We start from the raw sequence: 22,953 nt of genomic DNA on the forward strand, positions 1-22,953 counted from the left end.
TAGAAGAAATGATGGAATTAGTAAATCATCCCTTCGCAACCATTACCATATTTAAGTCTTAAAGTACCTTTCCAGAAGACACACATTAACTACAAAAAGAAAAACAGAAATTCTTTGTACTATTTTTACAATTTTTCTATAAATGTGAAATTGTGTACAAATATAAGGCTAACAAAAACTCGTAGTTTTATGGAAATCTTCTCTTAGCTCTCAATAACAACAGTCAGAAAAGCTATTTTTTTTTTCCAAAACTCCCTTTACCTCATCTCAAATGACTTTTGAGAAGGGCTAGAGTCTCCTGGTCTGGCAGTGCCACCTGGTCAGGAACTCGGAGCCCATCTCTGGGGTCACTAACAGGCTGACTGGAAGGAGGCAGCTCAGGCCTCACTGTCACACACTGATCTGGAGGTCTCTCTGGTAGTACCATTATTTTGGTGATTGATATTTGAACTCCTATGCTCTTGTTTCAATTTGGTAAATCTACAAGGGAACTCTCTCCCTTTGGTTTACTTAGTTTACCTCCTCCTTACCATAGGAAATCGTGTTGTAGGCATAATTTCCACATGTGTAAACTGACATGCTCTGAGGACAAAAGAATGACGACAGTTAACATTTTCCGAGCATTTTTAAAATTGTCAGACTGTATTTCATTGAACTCTCATGATAAAACTGATAGAGATTTCTTTATCTTTTTACTTGATAAAAGGTTTTACTCACAACTTCTTCAGAAGCGCATCAATCTATTAACAGTGCCAACTACAACAAGAGAGAATGATAGAAAACCCATGGCACCTGATGCTTTCATTTTCTAGGGTGGGGTAAATTTTCTGAGGCTGTTTTCACAGCAACTCACAAAAGCTTCTCTTTAAAGCCCTAAGAATGTATTAATATGGTGGTTTAATCCTTTGTCTTAAAAGGGGTAAAAAAATAAATTTAATGTTTACATTATCAATGAACATTTTGTCCTTGTTCTGTGATTGTTATTTAGGTTACAAAATGGCCTCAGTCTTCTTCAGCAGAATGATTACTGACTCTGAAAACACCCTAGCTCATCGCAATGTCTGTCTGGGCCAGGTGTACTGCTTACAACAGAATCTACAAGGACAACAACTCACTGTGTTTTTCAATTCGGATTTTTAGTTATGAATTCAAATCTACTAAATAAATATCAAAAACAAACAAAAATAGATAAACCTATAGCTCACTGCATTTTAGAACCTGAGTGATGCCATGGTTCTCTAGAACTTTCATTCCACAGGAGAGTTCTTGTGTCTAGGGCCTTGCACCCTATGCACAGGTGAAGGGACGAAGTGTAGCCCCACAGGGTAGAATTCATGATCAGAGGACAGGGAAATACTGCTTTATTCATTTTTCTATTATTGTAGAAGTTTTTATCCTCTCTAAAAAAATACTTATTGATTATATACGGAAGTTAGTCAACTTTTACACCAATTACACATTTTCCAGAAAAATTCACAAAATATCAAACATACAAAAGTTAGTTAAAAAATGGCATCCCAGGCCATGATGACTAAAGAAATCATACCAAAGTTTCTTAATTCACCAACTAAAAAAAAAAAAAAATGGTTGCTTACTACTTGGAAAATATAGCCCCCCAATAAAAACAAAATCACAATTTACTTACAAGTTTTTGTATTTCACATAGAATTCCTCAATTTCTACCTCCTCTCCAGATTCCTTCTGCAACAAAAGAAAATTTCAGGCACATACTTAAAACCATCTACTACAGTATTTTAAAAGTAATGATTTACTCCCATATGAGCACAAAACAGGACTGAGAAGAGCAGCACAGGCCCTTCACGTAAGATGAGCACGCTGTGAGCTGGGAGGCGGCCAGGGCCATGGAGACTGCCACGCTCAGGCCCATGCACGCACCTCTGCCCGACATGCAAGAGCTTCTAAGACATGAATCACTTTAACTCCTCCCTAACCACATGCAGCTTCATTCACAACAACCTGACCCCAAATTTGGCTTTCTGCCAAACCCACAGTGTTAAGTAGACGCCAAGTGTACCATTTTCTCAGGCAGCAGCCAATTAGCAACTGCTCTCCTGAATGCCATATGTATTATTTTTGGCTGCCTCATGGCAACTTTACATTGTGGGTTTTGTAATGTTTTAAAATATTTAAAAGACATTTATTTCTCCATATACTTAATAACTCTAAACAAGAAACCATATAAAACTAAACCTTGTTCTTATGCTATAATTTCAGTGCATCACTATTCATAGTTTCACTCAATGGTACAATTAAAATCTCTCAGACAAGATGTCTCACACACATAGCAGCCAAATAAAATTAACACTCCAAATACTACATTTAGGTAAGGTTAAAATTGTGATACATGTCAGCCAAATCAAGAGTTTTCAGTAGTAAGATTATCTATAATATCTCCCTTGATCCTACCTGCTGTAGTGTATGCAGAAGTTAATGTTCAGATGATATTTTAGGCATCTCTTTTTATTCCCCTTTTGGTTTTAGGCTCTTAAGCAAGTCATAATATGTAATTTCCTTCTGGAACATTTGATCAGATAAATCAGGGATCTAAAATATAAACACCACTTACAGATGTTTGGGGATTGCTTTTACACTCTTACAAGAGACCCCAAGCCTGCCTTGAGGGTCATGTATGGCTGTTCAGCCACCTCCAAAATGCTTCGAAGAAAATCAAGGCAAGTAGGAACATGGCAAAGAACAAACGGAAGAGCAAAGGCTTCTACTGGATAATAGACGGGCACAGATCTGTTCAAAGGTACTAGTCCCCTCAATCTCTAACCTTCAAACTATTTTCAAAGATTGTGAACTTAAACTTTTCTTTGAAACTCTCACTTATAACAGTTAAACCTAATTTTTTTTCTTTCTTTTCTGAGATAGGATTTTCTTTGTTACCCAGGCTTGAGTGAAGTGGTGCAAACATGGCTCACTGCAACCTCAACCTCCCAGGCTCAAGAAACCCTCCTGCCTCAGCAACCCCTGCGCCTCCCTGCCACCTCCCCAAGTAGCTGAGACTACAGGTACACACCACCATGTTCAGCTAATTTTGTATTTTCTGTAGGCTGGGTTTTACACCATGTTGCCCAGGCTGGTCTCAAACTCTTAGGCTCAAGCAATCCCTCCGTCTCAGCCTCCCAAAGTGATGTGATTACAGGCACGAGCCACTGCACCCAGCTAAACCTATATTTTAAGTAGTTTTGGCCTGTCTAGAAATCATCAAGAAGGAGTCTGGACATGCAGGAGTGGTCAATATCTATTAATATCTGGTTGTGCCCTAATGGATCTATGAAAGGTGATAACTATAAAGCATTATTTTAAACTAATGCATTCAGAACGCCTTCTATGTCATAGACTTTTAGTTATCCAAAATAAAAATAAATGTTTGTTGGATGGCTTCAAGAACCAGCAACATAAATGGAACATGGAATTAATTTGTAAATAAATACTATCAAGTTCAAGTGGCAATCCATCCAAGACCCACCCTACTTTTTTCTCTAGTCTTAATATTTCCCCATTCTACTTCCATTTCTTTTTCTTTTCCTTTCTTTTTTTTTTTTTCCCTTGAGATGGAGTCTTGCTCTTCTCTGTTACCCAGGGTGGAGTGCAGTGGCGCAATCTTAGCTTACTGCATGCTCCGCCTCCCAGGTTCACACCATTCTCCTGCCTCAGCCTCCCGAGTAGCTGGGACTACAGGCCCCGCCACCATGCCCTGCTAATTTTTTTTGTATTTTTAATAGAGACGAGGTTTCACCGTGTTTGCCAGGATGGTCTTGATCTGACCTCCTGAACCGCCTGCCTCGGCCTCCCAAAGTGCTGGGATTACAGGCTTGAGCCACAGCACCCGGCCTCCCATTTCAAGATATATTATCTTTATAGAGAACCAGACATTCCAGCAGAAAGACAAAAAGATAGTAGATGATCAGGGAAAAAGAGAAGCAAGAAGCAAGGATGAAACTAGATCCTTTGATTCTTCACACAGCATTACCATGAAATTCAAATCAAGAATGGAACTCAAAGGTCTGAGCTTTTGCCCTTCTGATAATAATTATATTTTTTTCAATTTTGAAGGCATTTTCAAAACCATGTATCATTTATATAACTGATATATGTTATAAATCATAAACAAGATTTATCATGTCTATGCTCTTATTATTTCTCCTGATTCTTCTATCTGATCTTTTCTCTCATACTGTCCCTTTCCTTCTCATTCTAAATGGTCTCATCATCCCATAATTCCAAGTGGGCACCAAAACATACAGGATCAAATCTTGAACAGTAAAGACAGTTTTTATTCTGTCTCAAGTCTGTTCCCAGAAAGCTCTGACTCTTACAGCCATCTGTCCCCAACTCTCATTACTACCCACTTTCTTGTCATGATAGCTATTCCTCTGGGAACCTGCTGTGAAGATGCCTGACAAGAGAGTCTAGGGCTGCCTAGGAGGAACCAACTAGGTTCTGAAACTTCATTTAGCAGCACCTGGAGCTGGTACAGAATGTCCCAGGGCTTGTTATCTTTAGGATGTTTCAGAATACAATACTTTGTTCTGTTTAACGGACCACACATATTGGATCACCACCTTCTTGCCCCTAAAACTATAAATAGAGCTGTTTTTCACTGTTTCTTTCACATAAATATGATCATGCTGACCTCTTTTCTTTTACTGAACAGTAAAACAATTTAACAAAAGTGTGTGAATTCATAAGCCCTCAGAAACATCATTTCAATTATTTACTAAATGGGAGGCCGTTTGACCAGCCTCTGATGACAGCTTACAACAGCCCCCACCCCAAAACCTCTCACCTCTAAGCCCCATTTTCAGAAGCCATTCTACAATGGGCATAGGCAACGAATAACTAAGTCACAGCACTATTCCCATACATACACACACATATATACACAACACTCAGATTTATTTCTTGAGCAGCTACCATTAAATTTGAGAATCCAGTAATATTATGAATTAAACAGAATTTTTCTGAGAAATGTATACACCTTTTCATTAGTTCCAAAATTAGTCTATGGAAATCCTTATTATTCATATGAAATTTAAAGTTTCAAACATACTAAGCCATACTTGTCCCACTGTTCAAGCAAACCAGAAATGTTGAGAAGGCAATAAATGAGTTCTCTAGCCACTTGGATTCTAAATAGCCACCCAGAGTGTAGGCCTAACTTAGGCCTTTTCTATGCGTCCTACTACTAAATTAAGTAGTCATAGTCAAGAAACTAAACTACAGAGAAACAAAAAAAAGAAAATTCTGTTAAATAATACACAAAAGAATGAAAAAGCACCTCAATAAAGTTATCAATAAGGCATAGGTATGAATCCCTTTTGACTTCTGGCCCAACCTACCGTATTACTTTACTAGAGACACCAAATCACAGTTCACTTAGGGAAACAACAAGGACATAATAATAGATGAGATTAAGAGTTTTGCCTTCTTTACACTCTAGGAGGCTCAACTAAAGAATTAAAACACACACTCTGAAAATACGTCCTGTAGTTAACTTAAAGAAAAATAAAGAATTTTAGGGAATACAGTCACAATTCACTTTTAAAACTACTTTTGGCCTTCTGATACAAAAAAAAAAAGAATCTTTGAATTATTCTCCAAAGATGAATGGCTCAAAGCAGAAATAGCTACAGGCTGACTAAACAAGGAAAACAAAATAATAAGCCTTTATACAATCCAAGTATCTACTCATACATCTACCTCAAAATTCAAATAGGTACCAACTACCTCATGCAACTAGGTGTCATAGACATTAATCTGGGTTTAGAACAACATAAATGCTTGAGCTACCCCTATTTAATATGAGGTGCTGAATTAGGGTGCCTCTGCCAAGTGAGTTTTATGTTTGCACAACTCCATCATAATGGATCATGATGCTTCTCAGGCCATAGTGATGAGGTCACCTGACTTTGAAAAACATGGAGTCTCTACTCTGTGTCAACACCATGCAGAGCTCATAGCCAGTTTCTACAGCGCTGCCTGGCAGAGATAAAGACACCTTCTCACAGCCAATTATTAAATTATTCATGGTAATAAGAAACAGACCAGCAGGCACAGATCGAATCCACAAAAAATCTCAAATTTCCTTTTGTTTCTATTCGCAACACTTTCTTCCAATGTTATTAAAGGTGATAACTAAACTACTTACTTTGAGAATATTAGCAGTTTAAAAAGTTAGCACCTGTTAATGTTTAGTACCTTCTAACGCTTTTTTATTGCCCTTTAAGAAATACCAGTAACTGACAAGTAATTCCATGAGCTCCACATCTCTTCTTTATTTTAAATCATACCTCGAAGCATATCTCCCTTCCAGAATAATTTTTTCCATTAATTTTCTCCAGCTTCAAATTCACCAACTCAACAAATGTCCACCCTCCTGTACAGTGATTTTTAATCTCCTATGATAAGATAAACCCAATCATCAGTAAATGGTTAACAGTATCTACTCCTAAACCATGGGTACCTATCTTTAAAGGGTAGCTAAAGAGGAAAAGAAAACAAAAACCCTAAAGTGGGCAAAACAGAAAGAAAAAGCAGTGTTCTACATAATGTATAGTCTAAGTAGCTCTGAATAATAGAGCTAATTATAATTTGCAACCCCTAAACCTGCTGAGTATGCCTGCTGAAGCACTATCAATTGAATGAAAATTAATATATCCCATCTAAACGACATGCTATTTACTCAAATAAGTCACTTCAATTCAGTGAAGGGGGTTGTTCTTCAAAGCATGTCAAGTATTTAAATTTTACCATATATCTACAATTCATAAATTAGTAGTTCTAGAGTCATTAGTAGGACAAAAGTGCAACCTTCTAATGAGTTAAATAGTGCTTGTTTCTACTTGAGCAGGTGGAAAATTTGGCTGAGATTTTATCATTTCATTCATCAGGAAACCTTCACATTCAAAAAGTCACCAAGATAGCCAGTCACTCCATACACCGTATCCCCTATACTCAACTGGAAAACACTCTGACATATTGCTCTTCTTACAAACCAGAGATACATATTTCGATAAAAATTCATACCTTGAATCACATGATAGCAAAGCACACAGTATTAACATGAAAGTAAAGAGAAGTTTACCTGCTGGTGCAATAACATGTTCAAGGATCACTCAACAGCAGTATTTGAATGGTAATGGTTTCCTATTTGATAAGCCTGAGATCTCACTTTATTATAGGACTCTCACTGAGTCCTGTAAATCCTCCATTCCTCAACTCTCTTACTGGGAGATACTTTGTATACATTTTACTAAAAATAAACAACTTTAGGCACTATGGCTCACACCTGTAATTCCAGCACTTTGGGGGAGCAAGGCAGGAGAATTGTTTGAGCCCAGGAGTTCATAGCTAGACCATGTCTTTACATTTTATTTGTTAATTTTTTGAAGTTTGTTTTACATGCTGAAACATGAAGTTGTAGTTCCACCCTCCTTGAAAGCAAATACAAAGAAAGAACTGTGTGGAATCGATAACGACTGAAGCTGCGACACAGACACCTATGTCTAAAGCAGACTACTTCCTAGAGACACGAAAAATTGCATGTTGTAATACCTAATGCACCTGCAGGTTTATGTAATTATTCAAACTAAGCAAAGCATTTTCTCAAAGTGGGCTGTAAGAAGGGAGGTGGCTAAAACAGGGAATTTTCATCAGTAAAAGAAAACACGGTGTCACTGGCATTTTTTGTTAAAGAGCATATGAGTACCTCAATGACAAAGCAATCAGACTAGTGACAGATACTTAGAGCTCACCTTTGCAGATCAACAGAAACTTTGAATAACTCTGAAGTACTAAGTCAAAACTATTTTTTAAAATTACACTGAAAATAGACCTGTATTTCACTTTTGCACTGGCAAGAAAGAAATGAATAATTGTATATGAGAAAATGTTACAATACACATGAGAAAACACCTACTTGCTAAAATGACAGAATTTCCATCCTAACATGAAAGAGGGGGGAAAACCTTCCTAAGAGAGATGAGAAGTAAATTCATGTTTTGATTTTTATGAATAATATTTATGAAAAAGGCAGTCTACAACTTTGAAAGTCCCATACATTTATTTGGAGACTTTTGAGTTTCTAGTTCACTCTAAATGGTGTAATAAAGCACTGACTGCTTGATATATTTTAATTTCATTTGGGGTCAAATATCCCAAAGATTCATATTGGGTTAACAAATTAGACAGGATTAGAATTATTACTAGAAGTTTTATTTTACAATATTAGAATTTTAAAAGAAAATTACAAAGCCAACAATCCTGCAAGAGTTGCATACACCTCACAGATTTTAATCGTTCCAAATGGCACTCACCTGCTTTTTTACTGAACGACTGCTCATAATTTTTTCTACCACGGGGCCTTCTGCATCAACAGATTCCTTAAAAAAAAAAAAAAAAAAAGAGTCCTGTGAATCAATTCAAATAGAAAACATCTCATCTCAAGCTATAAGAGCAAGAAATCTTTCCCTTTTGCTACCACTTCCACATCTTTTAAGTCACTGGGCACAAAGTTATCAGTGAGACACACGACTGAAAGGAACAAAAATCTCACTCTACTGAAAGGCAAAAGGAAGATTCGTGCTTATTACTTCATGATTATATGGTTTAATTATGTGGACCAGCCTAGGTCCCTAAAGCTAGAGAGCAATCAGAAATTCAAGCCACCAAGACAAAATAATTTCTACATGTTAGCAGTCAAAAATACAACTTTTCTTCATCTATACCCATGGGGTAAAGATACTCATCATTCTGCTATAGTAGGCATCTTTTATCTATGGAGGTCACATAAAACATTATGTAACAACTTAATATAGAAAAAATTACCAAATAAAACGCAAAGGTGCATTTAATACACTTTTCAACGGGTTACCAGTTTGTTAACTAAAGTACAGTAATGGTAAGAAAAAAGCATTTTTTTTTTTAAAAAAGATCTTTATAATGATCAATCCTACACTACCCATATTTTATACAAACTGTTTTATCCATCATTTACATTGCACAGAGAATAAAGTACACCCTGCTGGGTACTACAAGGCAGTAATTTCATAAAGGGGTTCTCACAGTGCCTAACAGCAGGAGACAAGCTTGAGTGGTTTATTAAAGTCCCAGAAGCCACAGCACTGAATTCTCAGAGGTATATTCAGCCTCCTTATATTTTAACTCTGGCTCTTCCTCAGCATAGACCATTAATTCTCCAAAATTGTGTCAAATTACATATCACAGGCTTATATAAAAATAAATTGCAGTGAACAGGGCTTTTTAAAAGATACTGCTAAACAACGTATTTCCCATAGCACATTATCCAACATTAGGTGGATGTTCCCTTGCTGAAAGTACAAAGCTTCCACTGCACTTCTCAGATTGCAGCAATGAAATTTCCAGTCCATCTTTAAAATGCATCCATAAATCCCACAAATCTGGCACTAACCTGCTGTTCTGACTGCGAGGTGTTGGAGGGGGAATCCCTCCCAGCAGCATCTGCATCATCTGCCTCCTCATCGGAAATCTTGAACTCCAGGTCTTCAGTGTAGCGCTTTCTCTTCACCTGTCTGCTGGACCGTCTCTTCTAAAACAAAAACCCAACACAGTGGCCTTGAACTTAATGATTAAAAAGAAAAATGCTCTTTATAATGGCACCGAGTGGAAGGATGAATTTTTTAAAAATTAATCTTAAGGAAAAGGTGATAATGTTAATCCTATAAATGATGTGAAAAGATCACAGTGGTAATAAATAAAATAGAAATGGGTGGAAATCTGGAGTCAGACGCCTGGAACAGCTGTAGCCCTGCCACTCCCAGCTACGTGCCCTTCAACTGGGAAAATGGAAATAACAACAAATCTGGTTCCTCACTCAGTCAGTATGTCCATCAAAAGTGGCAGCAATACTGGAGCTGGCTAATGAATCTACAGGGGTTCATTATACTATTCCTTCTACCTTTGTACATTTTAACATTTTTCCCATATAAAAAGTCCAAAAAAATCAGTGCATTAGAAGATAATCTGTAAATTATAAAGTTCTATACAAATATTGTTATAATGCTATCCAAGGTACCCAAGATATTTCAGGCCATTTTCAATGAAAGGTTTTTGTATTTTAATCTTGATCCTAAAAGAAATACTCTGAAAATTTCTGAAGAGATGAAGAGTTAAATGGCAAAATTCATAATGAATGACTATGAAAAGTAATTTTACTTTTAAAAATATGTTTTTAGCATAGTGGTTAAAATTAAAAAGATTGGTAACAGCCAGTATTAGCAGGATTACTGGCAAACTGGGTATTCTCACAATCCTGTGGTCAAAATGCAACCCATACAGTCCTTGCAGGACAATGTGGTCCTATCCATCAAAACTTACACACGCAGACTCTTTGACTCACTACCTTCACTTCCAGGAAGTTTGGGAATATCTGCAAGATAAACTGTAAAATAAAAAGAAAAACAAGCCACATAACAAGAAGTAGCTTAAGATTCTATTTAAGATAAATAAAAAATGTTATCTATTTAGATGTGTGCAGCTCATTGATATATTAACTTCTTAAGACAAAAAGACTGCATATCTTGTTTACTTCTCTATGCCTCAATGAGTATTTGCTAAAAAATGAATGTATATGTATATGGCTTTAAACAAAGGAATCTGAAAAAACACACAACAGACTATTAATAGTTATAAAGATGGGGAAAGAAGCAAATGGAGCAGAACAAGAGGTTCTGAACTCTTTGTTCATAATAATTCTACACTATTTAACTGTTTTGTCAAATAATTCATTTTGCAAGCTAATTAAAAATAAGGAGAAATAACCTTTTTATTGATATATGTATGTGAAATCTAAATTTGAAAATGACACGTAAAATTTTAAGCTGCTAATGAATTCAAGAATATTACAACCTATGGAATGAGTTTGCAAAGCACACAGAAGAAATAAAAATATTGAGAAAAATTTTTATACAAAATTTTTTCTAAGAATTATGAAATAAAACTTTTTAAAGAATCTGATGAATGCTAAAGTTGAGACAGTAAGGAAGAGAGAGGCAAAACATACATTGTGCGCATCTAAAGCAAGACAGGCACTACCAACTCTCAAGTTAGGATGAACACAATCCCAGTACTTTTCCCCAAAGAGTGGTACTGATTGATTTAAATCTTATTAAGTTTGTGTTCTCCCTGCTCTTAAAAAGGGATTTGAGACAGTTCACAATATGAACTCGGTATAATATGACCATCAAATAGATTGTTAGAGACTGTTAGCTACAAGCCACACACAGCTGTGGCCACAGAGGTGCAAAGTACTTTTCTGACGTGAGACCACTCTAGAAAAACTTTATTAAGAGACTTCCCTGTGGTTTACACGGAGGGAGTAGTGACATGGGCCAGAGGTTCCTCCTGGGACCCTCCTCTACAGGACAAAGCTTTGGCACTGCCCAAATCAACCCCAGGTGGAGGCAACAGAGATTTCAGCAGAGTCTTTTGCCATCTGCAATCCTTCCCCATATCTCAGGTGGCAATTTGATCTTGTAAGTCCTAAAACGAAGAGCTCTTGTTTGAACTGGCCTCGACTCTTACCATGTGACTCTTATCATGTGACCTTGGACAAGTAATTTTGTGGACGACTCCTGGTCTGTAGAATGGGGTTAATGACAGTAACTACCTCATATGAATACTGCGAAGATCACATAAGGGAATTCATTCGAAGCTTTTAGAACAGTACATGGTAAATAATGTGAGATGTAATTAGTAGGACTAAAGTTATCATTAATCAGCTCCAGCTTTCCAAAGAAAAATGGCCCAGTTACCTTGTACAGCTTCCCTTTTCTTTCCAAAGCTGACCTACTTACTCCTGCTCTCATGCCCACTTTACCATTCCTCACTTCTGGACCACCAATTTCTTCAAGATATAAAAGGCCATTATCAAGAACAATTTTAATACTGCAAAATTTAGCATATGCTGTATTTCATTTGATATGTCAATTTAACTCAATTTAAATGGATTCATTTATATTTCCATCTTTACACCATTCCAGTAAGAAGGAATGGGCTCCTAGTGATCTGCCTGCAGATGTTTCATCAGGTTTCCCTGCTTAAGGCCCCACTGTCACAGTGTTGTGCCATATAAGTAACTGGATAGGGTCTAAGACAAATCCACTTTATGCTAAATCCTACCCTGACGTTAAAGAAGGGTTCCATTCAGTGCAATAAGACAGAGTGCTTTCTTCTTTTTAAATAGAAATTTATGAGTTGGTAAGTATAACTTTTAAAATATAAGTTCCTCCTCATATCAACTTTGTGATATAAATCTGGGCAATAGTGATGGAGTTAGTTAGCAGTGGATACAAGGTCATTTCATATGTAAAAACACCCCAAAATACAATTATAACTCAATTTTATACAAATTTTTTAATGTTACATGGCTTCTCTAGTTTTAAAATAATAATTGATCTTACATTTATTTTGAGTATCAAGGTTCCTTTCACAATTCCCCAATGTAAAATTAAATTATCTAATACACAATGTTTCTATTGTGATCTGGTAAACTATTATTATCTGAAAGATTTTTGCGAATCAAAATGAAATATAAGAACTGTCTTTAAACCATAATTCAAAACTTTTGAATTGACACTAAAATAATAGATCGACTTTTTAAACTCAGATTGCTTTAGAAAAGATACTTAAAACAGGTATAACAAATAGAACATTTAAATGTTTCCATGACCTCACTGTTGAAGTAACTTGTGACACAATTTTGAGTTAGTTAAAATTATATGACATGGACCTTAGTAAATCAATCACAAAACTCAAGAATTTTAATGCTAAGCCCTTCATGCATGTGTTACAGGAAGAAATATAATAAACAACAAGTCAGCATCACTTCCTGTGTCAGACATATCAAGAAAGCACAACTTTCAAAGTCAGATCTTGTGTGGTTGCTTATATTAGCTATTGAACACGTAACAGTTAGGCCTTAGTCAATTAGAAAGCATACACCAATGTTCACTTGAATTGATTAGCAGTTTTCCATATTTGAAATGCAGCAGGAAAAAAAAAAAACCCTAAAGCTAGTATTTCATAAGGTCCATCTGAGTCTGAATTAATATAAACATACTTTTAAAAAACAATAGCAGTATTTGTGAAAGAACAACAGAATTTCCTCTACTGATGTAAACAAATTCTTAATGTTGTCCAAATACTATTGACATAAAGGTCCTACTTTAAGCAAACATAAATCAGGAGAAAATACCCTTAAGGATTAAAAAAAACACCTCAAAATAATTAAAACATTTGATTCGGTAAGACCAGATCCCAGTAAAAAAATAAAAATCATTAAAACGCTTTACTTGTAAAACAGCCTACGCAATTAAAAAATGGTATCTACTTACCTTCCCAGTATCTTTCCATTGATGTATAAAATAAAATCACAAAATAACCCACACTGCCAAAAGTATCACTATGTTAGTTACACAACCAAACCAAACCAAACCAAAACGCATTCATTCACTCCATCTCTCTCTCTCTCCCTCCCTTTCAGGTCCAGCTTAAGGCTATTCTGTGAAGTTACAGATATCAGGGAGTTCTACTCTAACAAACAAAAAGCCAAACCCAAAAATATCTGAAATTCTTTGGAATAGAGCTGCACACTACAAATAGTTTGTTTCTGACTGGTGAGGGTACAGGTGGAAAGTCCTGAGTGTGTACTAAACGATAAGAAAAAGTCCAGTAAGCTTCTAGAGGCTGGCTTCCTCCTGCAGGACAACTCTTCAGGAACTGCTCCTTGGCAAGTTAGATGTCATTCACATAAGTTACATTCCCAGCCATCCCAGTGGACTACACTGGCATGCTTCCAGGGAACCTAACAAGGAAATAATTTTTAACTGTCACGTGTAAGGGTCCTTCTCAGTCCAATCAGTGAAGGCAATATGCTTCACACACAAAAACCTACATTCCTCACGTTTACTTCAGGGTTAGCATTTCAACTCATTCCTATAAAACTCTCCTAATGTCAGGAGAATATTCTGCAGAGTTGCCATTTGGAAAGTCACTGGCTTGTTCTTAGAAACTTTAGTATTACATGAGTTACATTACATGAATATATCTCAACTTTGACTGTCAGATGTCAGAAACTTTAGACAAGCTACTACAAATTATATCTTGATTTTTAATTTTGCAAAATTAAAAAAAGTGACAATCAACCAAACTTTAGAGAAATTTTAAAATGTGAATGAAGTTTTATATGAGCCTGTATATTCACAAAATGTTCAACAATATGTTAACAATAACATAGACAGCAAAATATACATTTACAGAAATAAATGAAGAATCTCTGCCTTATTAATTATAGAATCAAAGATAGCAAAATCAAGCCACTCTCGTCAGGAGTGTAATTTCTTGTTCCACGCCCACTCCCCCTCCCCACATCACTATGGAGATAATGTTCCAGACTACAATGAAGACATCTCAAAAGCATCTCTATAACAAGATAGCGGAGGTCTTGTGTACTTCATACATGGCTAAAGTTACCTATGTTAAATGACCAAGGCTCGGGGATCACAATAATTATATTACCTGAACACCTGGGTCCTCATCTTCTTCAGGAGGAGGAGATGGTGGGGGTGTTTTATCTAAGTCTGAATTTTCAGAACCTTCTGTTTTTCCCTTGTTGACCTTTTTCTTCAAAGCACTTGCTTCTGAGTCAGGTTTCTTATTACTAGAATTCAAAGTGGATCACTTAGTGTTCACTTTTAATGTGTCTCTGCATGTCTCTTATATTTCCCACATTAATATCCCAAAAGTATCAATGACAATTGTTAAGTTCATACATATTGGCTATTTACAGTTAAATGCAACTTCCAATTAAGTTTTCCTGGCAAAACTCCATATTAATGACTTTTAGCAAATATATGACCTAATTAAAAATAAATTGCATGCAAAAACTTATACCACACATAGTATATTTGTGCAAAATGCCCCCCAGAACATCAAGCCATAATAAAAAATCAGATTAAGAAGTAGTTTTGCTATCAAGTTTTTAAGGTACACAACACTTTTTTAATTGTCATGAAAAATGATATCATGATCATCTCTTTGTATCTTTTGTGGATAGTTTTACACACTTATTTAAGTACTCTTTCGACCAGTACTAGAAGGTATCCTCTTTTATACCATCCAGTTACATTTTTGTTCAACTTATAATCTTTTAGAATATAATCAAAATATATAGCAATTTCCTGTTGTACATAATTTTAGTTAGTGTTGTGTTCTTAATTAAATATAAGCTTTATTTTGGTGCTATATGTTTTTTGAGATAATCACAATTAGCCCTTTTTTTGAAAGATAGTTCTCTGAAAAATAAAAATACAGTAAAGCAACCCTAATAAAGTGCATGTTTCATAGTATGCTGCTGACAAATGTTAGCAGAATTTGAATATTATATAAGACAAAGGACATAAACTTTAAGGAAAAAAAATGTTTTAAGTTTGCCATTACCTCTAGAACCTTTACCTGATTTTCTTTCAGAATGTATATTTAGTGTTACCTTCCATTTCTATTTCCAAATCAGCTCCAATTTTTTTTTTTTTTGAGACGGAGTTTCGCTTTTGTTGCCCAGGTTAGAGTGCAATGGCACGATCTTGGCTCACTGCAACTTCCGCCTCCCGGGTTCAAGCGATTCTCCTACCTCAGCCTCTCAAGTAGCCTGGATTACAGGCATGTACCACCACGCCCAGCTAATTTTGTATTTTTAGTAGAGATGGGCTTTCACCATGTTGGTCAGACTGGTCTTGAACTCCTGACCTCAGGTGATCCACCTGCCTTGGCCTCCCAAAGTGCTGAGATTACAGGCCTGAGTCACTGCGCCTGGCCATCAGCTCCAAATTTTCTAACACCAATTACTATTTGTTATCCAACACTGAAAATAATCCAACCTCAGTAATGATATTTTTCAAAAATATTTCTAGGGAGCCTCAAATTCCAATAAATTGTGAAAAACAAAAGCTGTATTTCAAAAACCTTCAAAAAGTTTATTTATTGAAATGTGTAAGTTCTTAGGAAAATGTGCTGACACAATGCATTAAACAGCATGTTTTTACCGTCGGCTACTACAAAAGGAAGAAGCCAAGATATCTATAAGGCTTTCAGAATAAAGCATATGTCATGTAAAATATTTCAAAAGTATTGTTAATAAAGTACCCATCACACACCTAAAATGGATTTTTTCAACTAAATAAAATATCTGATCATCTTAAATTAGTTATTCTTGATACTCAGAGTTTTATTTTATTTTGTTAACATTTTAGCATAGTAAATAGCTACATAAGAAAATAGCAATTCAAGATTATAGCAAATGGCAGTTAGGTTTAAAAAGCTATTTTTATTTAAAAGAAAAGAAAAAGGAAATGCTCTAAAAACTTTGTCTTCAAAAGATCCACAGAAAGCATAATATTTTTAAAATTAAAAAAAAAAAATCCATACAACCGTTCCTCATCCAACTGTCCTAGTGTTTACGCTACACATGGACAGAAGTCTCCCCTACTATGAGGTTCCATTTCCAGCATTTATTTCCGCTCTAACTGCCACAAATTATACAATACTACAGCTGAACACTGGGCCCCTTTCCTTTCATCTGCACGCCAAGAGCAATCAGATTACCCTGGTAACCAGCGGTCACATGACCAGCACCTGCTCTTTTGGCTGGATGCCACTGACTAAAGCCATCTGCTTCCCTCAATCAGCTTTCAAACATTCTCAACACCTGCGCTGCAGTGTTTTGTGGTTTCTTTTATCAAATCAGTGCAAAACTGCTTCCAAAACTTTACATATTTCTCAAATTTGTTTAAATCAGAGGTAGGCCTGTCAAAGAGTTGAACCACTGCCAGGTAAAGTGAGTTGGCAGCTCATGCTTTTCACGGTGACCTCTCTATACCAGAGTGAAGTACACGGTTTAATTTAGAGGGCTGCCAGGCCCTGCATGCATGGTCCTACAGGAGTAAAAGGCTTACTATCTGGAAACCGACCAGAGCCCAGGTTTGAAGAAACATCAATTTGCTGAAGGAGAGAAGTGCTAATGATTTTCCGTCTGCCCTTCCAAAGAATGAACTGTATGGAACCTCCAAGATAGCTGAAAGTCAGACAGGCCCTCTCCAAATGTTTAGACAAAAAGCCTATAGCCAAGGGAAGCACTTATCCCAGATCTGAGTATGGAAAGATTTCTAAACTCATCAGACCTTGCACTACTCATGTTGTTAAGGGACAGCTAAGCATTTCCATGCATCAATATACAAATCAAAGAACACTCTAGGAAGTAAAAAAAAAAGCAACAAAATCTTCAGTGTCCACCCTACAACATTACCATCAAGGACAAAATTAAGTTATGTAAATTAAATTGCCTTTGCTACTATTCTGCAATAAGCTAATTGTGATTTTCAACTAAGTGTTGTATTAAAACTGCTTTGCCCAAAAATATCCAAGTCAAGATTTTTCTTTTAACAAACAAAGGTAATCTAGAATGGTGGATATGAGCATTGACTTGAGTCAAGACAAACCTTAGTTCCAGTTCGAACTGTCATTTATAGGCTGTGACCATGGATAAGTTACTTAATTTGAGCCTCAGTTTCCTCATCTGTAAAATAAGGTTAATATTTATACAGTCTTCCAAGATTTATTATGAGGTTTAAATGAGAAAATGGCACAGACAGTTAACATCCACACTCATGTGAAAAACAAGCAGCTGAGTCTGGGAAGTATTCTCTGGTCATGGCTCAGACCCATTTGGGCCAATTCAGCTGCAGAGACTTACAGACAGGACCCCACCTTCACCAAGGATGACCATTCAAGCAACATACATAGAAGGAAGAGCCTTCATCAATATTACTAAGCAGTTGCTAAAAGAACATGCAAGCAAACAGACCCACAATGCACTCCTCCTCACGCCCATGACCACTGCTTTAGTTCAGACACATATCATTTCCCGCCCAGGCTATTAATCACAACAGCTCCCCACTGCCTCATCACCCTCATGCCCCACATGCAGGGCTATACAACATCAGACTGGTGGAGAAAGGACAGAGAGTCCACATGCATAGTTATCGTTTATATCTGTAAGCGTAAAAACTAGTCTTTTATAACATCAAATCCAAAACATAGACATATATTCCTCTTCCAAATTACAATAGAAGCTGGAATGTATAAAAATGGCCAGTGTTCTAGGTAGGGGGGATGAGAATGTCTTTAAGAAGTAACATCACTTAAACCAACATTGCAATATTGAAGATAAGGCCACTCTGCTGCCTGACGCAGATACAGAACCATAAGACTCCTCTAACAGCTGCAGTGATGGCTACTCATGGGCCTAGCTCAGGCCGACAGCCATGTGGCAGCCTGTGAGTGGGAAGAATAACTAGGCCATGTGCAGGGAACACCTGTAAATTCCATCCCTGAATGGCACCAGCCCAGAAGAAATCAGGTCTGCCCTCATTCCTCTCCTAAACCTGCTGTGCCTTCTGCATTTCCCACCTCAGCATCATGGTAATGCCACCAAAACATCACCTGAAAACTCATCTCAAGTCACCAGAGTAACCAGCTGAAATGCAAATCTGACTGGGGCATTCCTCTGCTTCAAACCTCTACATATAATGTCTGAGATTCTCCATATGGGGGTACCAGACCCTTTGCCTCTTATGCTTCCAGGCATACAGAACTATTCTCCAAAACACACATGTATCTCTTCTACCTATACTTTTATCCCAATCTACTCATCTGCAAGACTCAGCATAGACACCACTCATTTCAAGAAGCATTTTCTAATCACCACGGTCTGGATCAGATATGATCTCCTCACTCCACCCTGGATGGTGTCACATGATGTACCCCATACAAAGGATATGTAAAATACACACAAGTTGGTGGTAACATTACTGCAATGTATTAAAATCAAAGTACTATATGTGTGTCTTTCTCCAACTATCATATAAGCTCAAGCAGAGAAGGAACTGTGTCTTACTATGTTTGTATTTCTAGAGCCTACTCTGGTAGGTTACTTATAATTGTTAACTGGTCTAGTTACAACAGTACAAGTAATAGCAATAACAACAGCGGAAACATACATAGCCCTGGGTATGTACCAGGCACTACTCTAAATATTTTTCTCATTAACTCATATAAGAACTCCCCACATCGCACCTACCTTGATGAAACACCTATAAAGCTCAGTAAAATCGGGCTAAAGTTTAAAAACATAGAGTGAAACCTAGCATTTTTAAAAAAACCAATAGAAAAGAATACCATCTACATACCTTGCCTTCATACTCACAAACTTCTTTTGTGATCCTTATCTCACATCATTACTGATAATGACCAAAAAGCAGGCCACCCCTCCTGAGGCTAGAGGCTGAGACACAGAGCCATCCACTCATGAAGCTAGAGAGACATGGAGCCATCCACTCACGAGGCCAGAGAGATGTGGAGTCATCCACTCACGAGGCTAGAGAGACGTGGAGCCATCCTCTCCTGAGGCTAGAGAGACGCAGAGCCATCCACTCGTGAGGCTAGAGAGACTCGGAGTTATCTATTTGTGAGGCTAGAGAGACACGGAACCATTCACTCATGAGGCTAGAGAGACGTAGAGCCATCCACTTGTGAGGCTAAAGAGACACGGAGCCATCCACTCCTGAGGCTAGAGACTAACACACAGAGCCATCCACTCATGAGGCAAGACAATGAGATATACAGCCATCTACTCATTTTAGACAAGCCCTTGTAATCAGATGGAGAATATTTTCTGAGGATGCTGCTGGAGGTTCGAAGGGCCACTGTTCCTCCTCCAGCCTTACTTACATCTCACATTTCATCATGAGAGCTGGGTTACACTGGTAGGTAGTTGGATGTGCTCAGGGTCCATAGCTAAGCGACCAACGTCTTAAGTTCTGCAGTCACCCCCAATGGCACCAAAGCATACACCAACTTAATGCAAACTTTTAGAAGCAGGCATTAGAAGAACACAAACTTTATATTCAGAGAGCAGTATTTGTCGCATGGAGAGACAGTCTAGGCAATCTACCTTTATGCAAGGAGTCATGTTCAGCTTACAACTGTAAGTCCGTAAGGACGGCCTAGTCATATTACCTGAAATGGGGTTGGATGGATTCAGTATAGACAACTAATTCCTTCTGTTGGCTTTCTAAACAAAGCTTGATACAAAGTGCCATAGCTCACTGGAAAGCCAGGTAGCTGCCCTGATTTATTACAAAATAGAACACAGTTAAACACTGATTAGTGTCAGCCTAATGATCTAAGTCCTGAATAGAAAGAAAACTCGAAAAAGAACCAGATTGTGGACCCAAATGTGATGAGAATATGGTCAGCTAATGAGAATGTTTGGAAAATGGGAAGGAGTTCTCAGTCTCTTCAGATGGGATAAGTTAGTGAAGTTTCTCACCATATTAGGAAAACTTAACCTTAAGGCTTAGGTCATGAGGATTAATCAGGTTTGTTTTCAGAGACTCAAGCTTCTCCAAAATGTTACATTATAATCTTTTTGAAGAGTGAAAGGTATTAAAGCATATTCTTACACTTTATATCCTGAAAAGGCTTTGAATAAAGAAATGAACCTAATGGATAAGAAGTAAAAGAGATGTTTTTGTGGCATGGGATGCCACACAGAATGTGATGTAGGGTGTTTGTGGCAAAATACAACTCTAAAATGATCTGAGCTGCCACACTAAAATACACAGCTAGATGTTAGAGGCCAAGGGCTCAATGCTGGCAGAGGAGAGTATCTAGCCTCTCAACTTAAGAGCAGAGGATTTCCTTTAAGCCCTGTCTACTATTCGGTAAGTTTTTTTAGACAATGAAAAAGAAAATTAAAAGTCAAAAAGGCAAACTAAAAAAAGATAAAGTGTGAAGTTCTAAAAAGCCAATTAAAGCAGCATAAAATCTGGTACATCATAGAGTAAAATCAACCCCACAAAATAAAAATCTTAAAGAAAGTCCTAACACTAAAATTTAATAGCTAAACTAGAATGTAATAAAATGTAGACGACAGAATAAACTAATGAGGAAGGGGACAAATCAAACTCTGAATGACAGATAATAAACCCAGAGGTCAAAAACTTCACACCAAGACATCCAGCATCCTTTTGGCGAAGGCCCCAGTAGTGCTCAGTGCGCTGCCCAGATGTCTGCAATTCTGCACCCAGCAGCCTGAGGCACCCTCGGTTCTCAGGCGCCAGACCTGGCACTCACATGCTTCACTCCAAGCAGGTGCCTCGCCACCCTCAACTCCTAAACCCCAGCCACAAATTATTTACCCTACTCTTCTAGCTGAAAAAGAAAGAGGAAAGCCGTTAGCAGGAAAGGAAGAGGGAAGAATTCTGTTTTACTTACGGACAACAAATGTACAAGTTCAATGAAGAATTAATAAATGTCTTAAGTTCTTTAAAATTAGTCACCAGCTGGGTACAGTGGCTCAAGCATGTAAACCCAGCACTTTGGGAAGCCAAGACAGGTGGACCGTTTGAGGCCAGGAGTTGTAGACCAGCCTGGGTAACACGACAAAACCTCATCTCTATAAAAAATTAAAAAAAAAAAAGTCTCTGTAGGTCTGGATCTGAAAGAATCAAAAAATAAAAATAAAAAAAAAAGAGAGACTGAGGTGGGAGGAGGGAGGACTGCTTGAGCCCAGGAGGCTGAGGCTGCAGTGAGCTGAGACTGTGTTACTGCACGTTGGCCTAGATGACAGAGCAAGACCCTGTCTCAAAAACAAAACAAAACAAAACAAAAACAAAAAACAAAAGTCACCTGGGGCTGGGTGCAGTGACTCACACCTGTAATCCCAGCACTTTGGGAGACCGAGGCAGGCAGATCACTTGAGGACAGGCATTTGAGACCAGCCTGGCCAACACGATGAAACCCCAACTCTACTAAAAATACAAAAATTAGCAGGGCGTGGTGGTGCACCCCTGTAGTCCCAAGCTACTAGGGAGGCTGAGGCAGTAGAATCGCTTGAACCCGAGGTTGCAGCGAGCCGAGATCACGCCACTGCCCTCCAGCCTGGGCAACAGAGCGATTCCGTTTCAAAAAAAAAAACAAAAAACAAAAAAAAAAAAAGAAAAAGAAAAGAAAAGAAAAGAAAGAAAATCTATAAGAGTTACCAAGTTTTATGGATTAAATTCAGATCTGCCAGAAGTAACATGGAAAAGAAGTCTAGTTAGCTAATGAGCTATCTGATCATAGAAGCTTAACACCGACATTAATACTTTGGCTACGTGGCATCATCTGGCATTATAATGGAAGCCAAACTCCCATGAAATTATATTGTTCCTATAGAAGTCAGGGCTACAAATAAAATTAGTATTCTAATGGAAATTTAAGGGTGTTGTCTTACTTTAAAAAAAAAAGTGCCTTTTTTCTTGATTCACACTCTCCATTTCCTAGACATAACATAAAGAATTAAACCAATTAGACACTACAAAACTGATGCAAAAAGTAGGCCCTTCAATGGCCTTTTATCATAGTGTATCTTTCCAAGTGCCAAACTATAGGGCACACATTTGACTACCTGTGCCACATTTTAAGATGCCACTCTTATTCATGCACAGCAATCCTATGAAGTAGGAAGGGGGACTCTGGCAGTCAAAACCCCCTCCCTAGATTCATCATTATGGTCTCTAATCTGCCAGGGAGGCTAACACAACAAATGAGCCATGCTGCCCACCCACATTTCAATCAGGTACCACAGATGAGATGAGACTTCGGCAGATTAAATAAATGGTAAAAACAACAAAGAAGAAACTACCACCATCCACCCCAACAGGAGAAATCAAACTCCCACAAAATTATATTATTCCTATACAAGTCAGGGCTACACATAAAATTAGTATTCTATGGAAGTTTAAGGGTGTGGTCTAACTTAAAAACAACAACAACAAAAAAGCACAG

The 22,953-nt window shown here is 37.4% G+C and overlaps 1 protein-coding gene across 1 annotated transcript in view; it reads right to left on the reverse strand.

Annotated features, from left to right (window-relative positions):
- CHD7 (chromodomain helicase DNA binding protein 7) overlaps positions 1-22,953 on the reverse strand; it is a 129,686-nt gene that overhangs the window by 56,934 nt on the left and 49,799 nt on the right. The window contains exons 3-6 of the mRNA XM_011982173.1: positions 14,587-14,728; positions 9,461-9,598; positions 8,346-8,411; positions 1,646-1,701 (exon numbers count right to left, since the gene is read on the reverse strand). Of these exons, the coding sequence (XP_011837563.1) occupies positions 1,646-1,701; positions 8,346-8,411; positions 9,461-9,598; positions 14,587-14,728 (402 nt within the window). The remainder of the gene's footprint in view (positions 1-1,645; positions 1,702-8,345; positions 8,412-9,460; positions 9,599-14,586; positions 14,729-22,953) is intronic.

Source organism: Mandrillus leucophaeus, unplaced genomic scaffold (genome assembly GCF_000951045.1).
Source record: "Mandrillus leucophaeus isolate KB7577 unplaced genomic scaffold, Mleu.le_1.0 Scaffold236, whole genome shotgun sequence".
NCBI classification, from domain to species: domain Eukaryota; kingdom Metazoa; phylum Chordata; class Mammalia; order Primates; family Cercopithecidae; genus Mandrillus; species Mandrillus leucophaeus.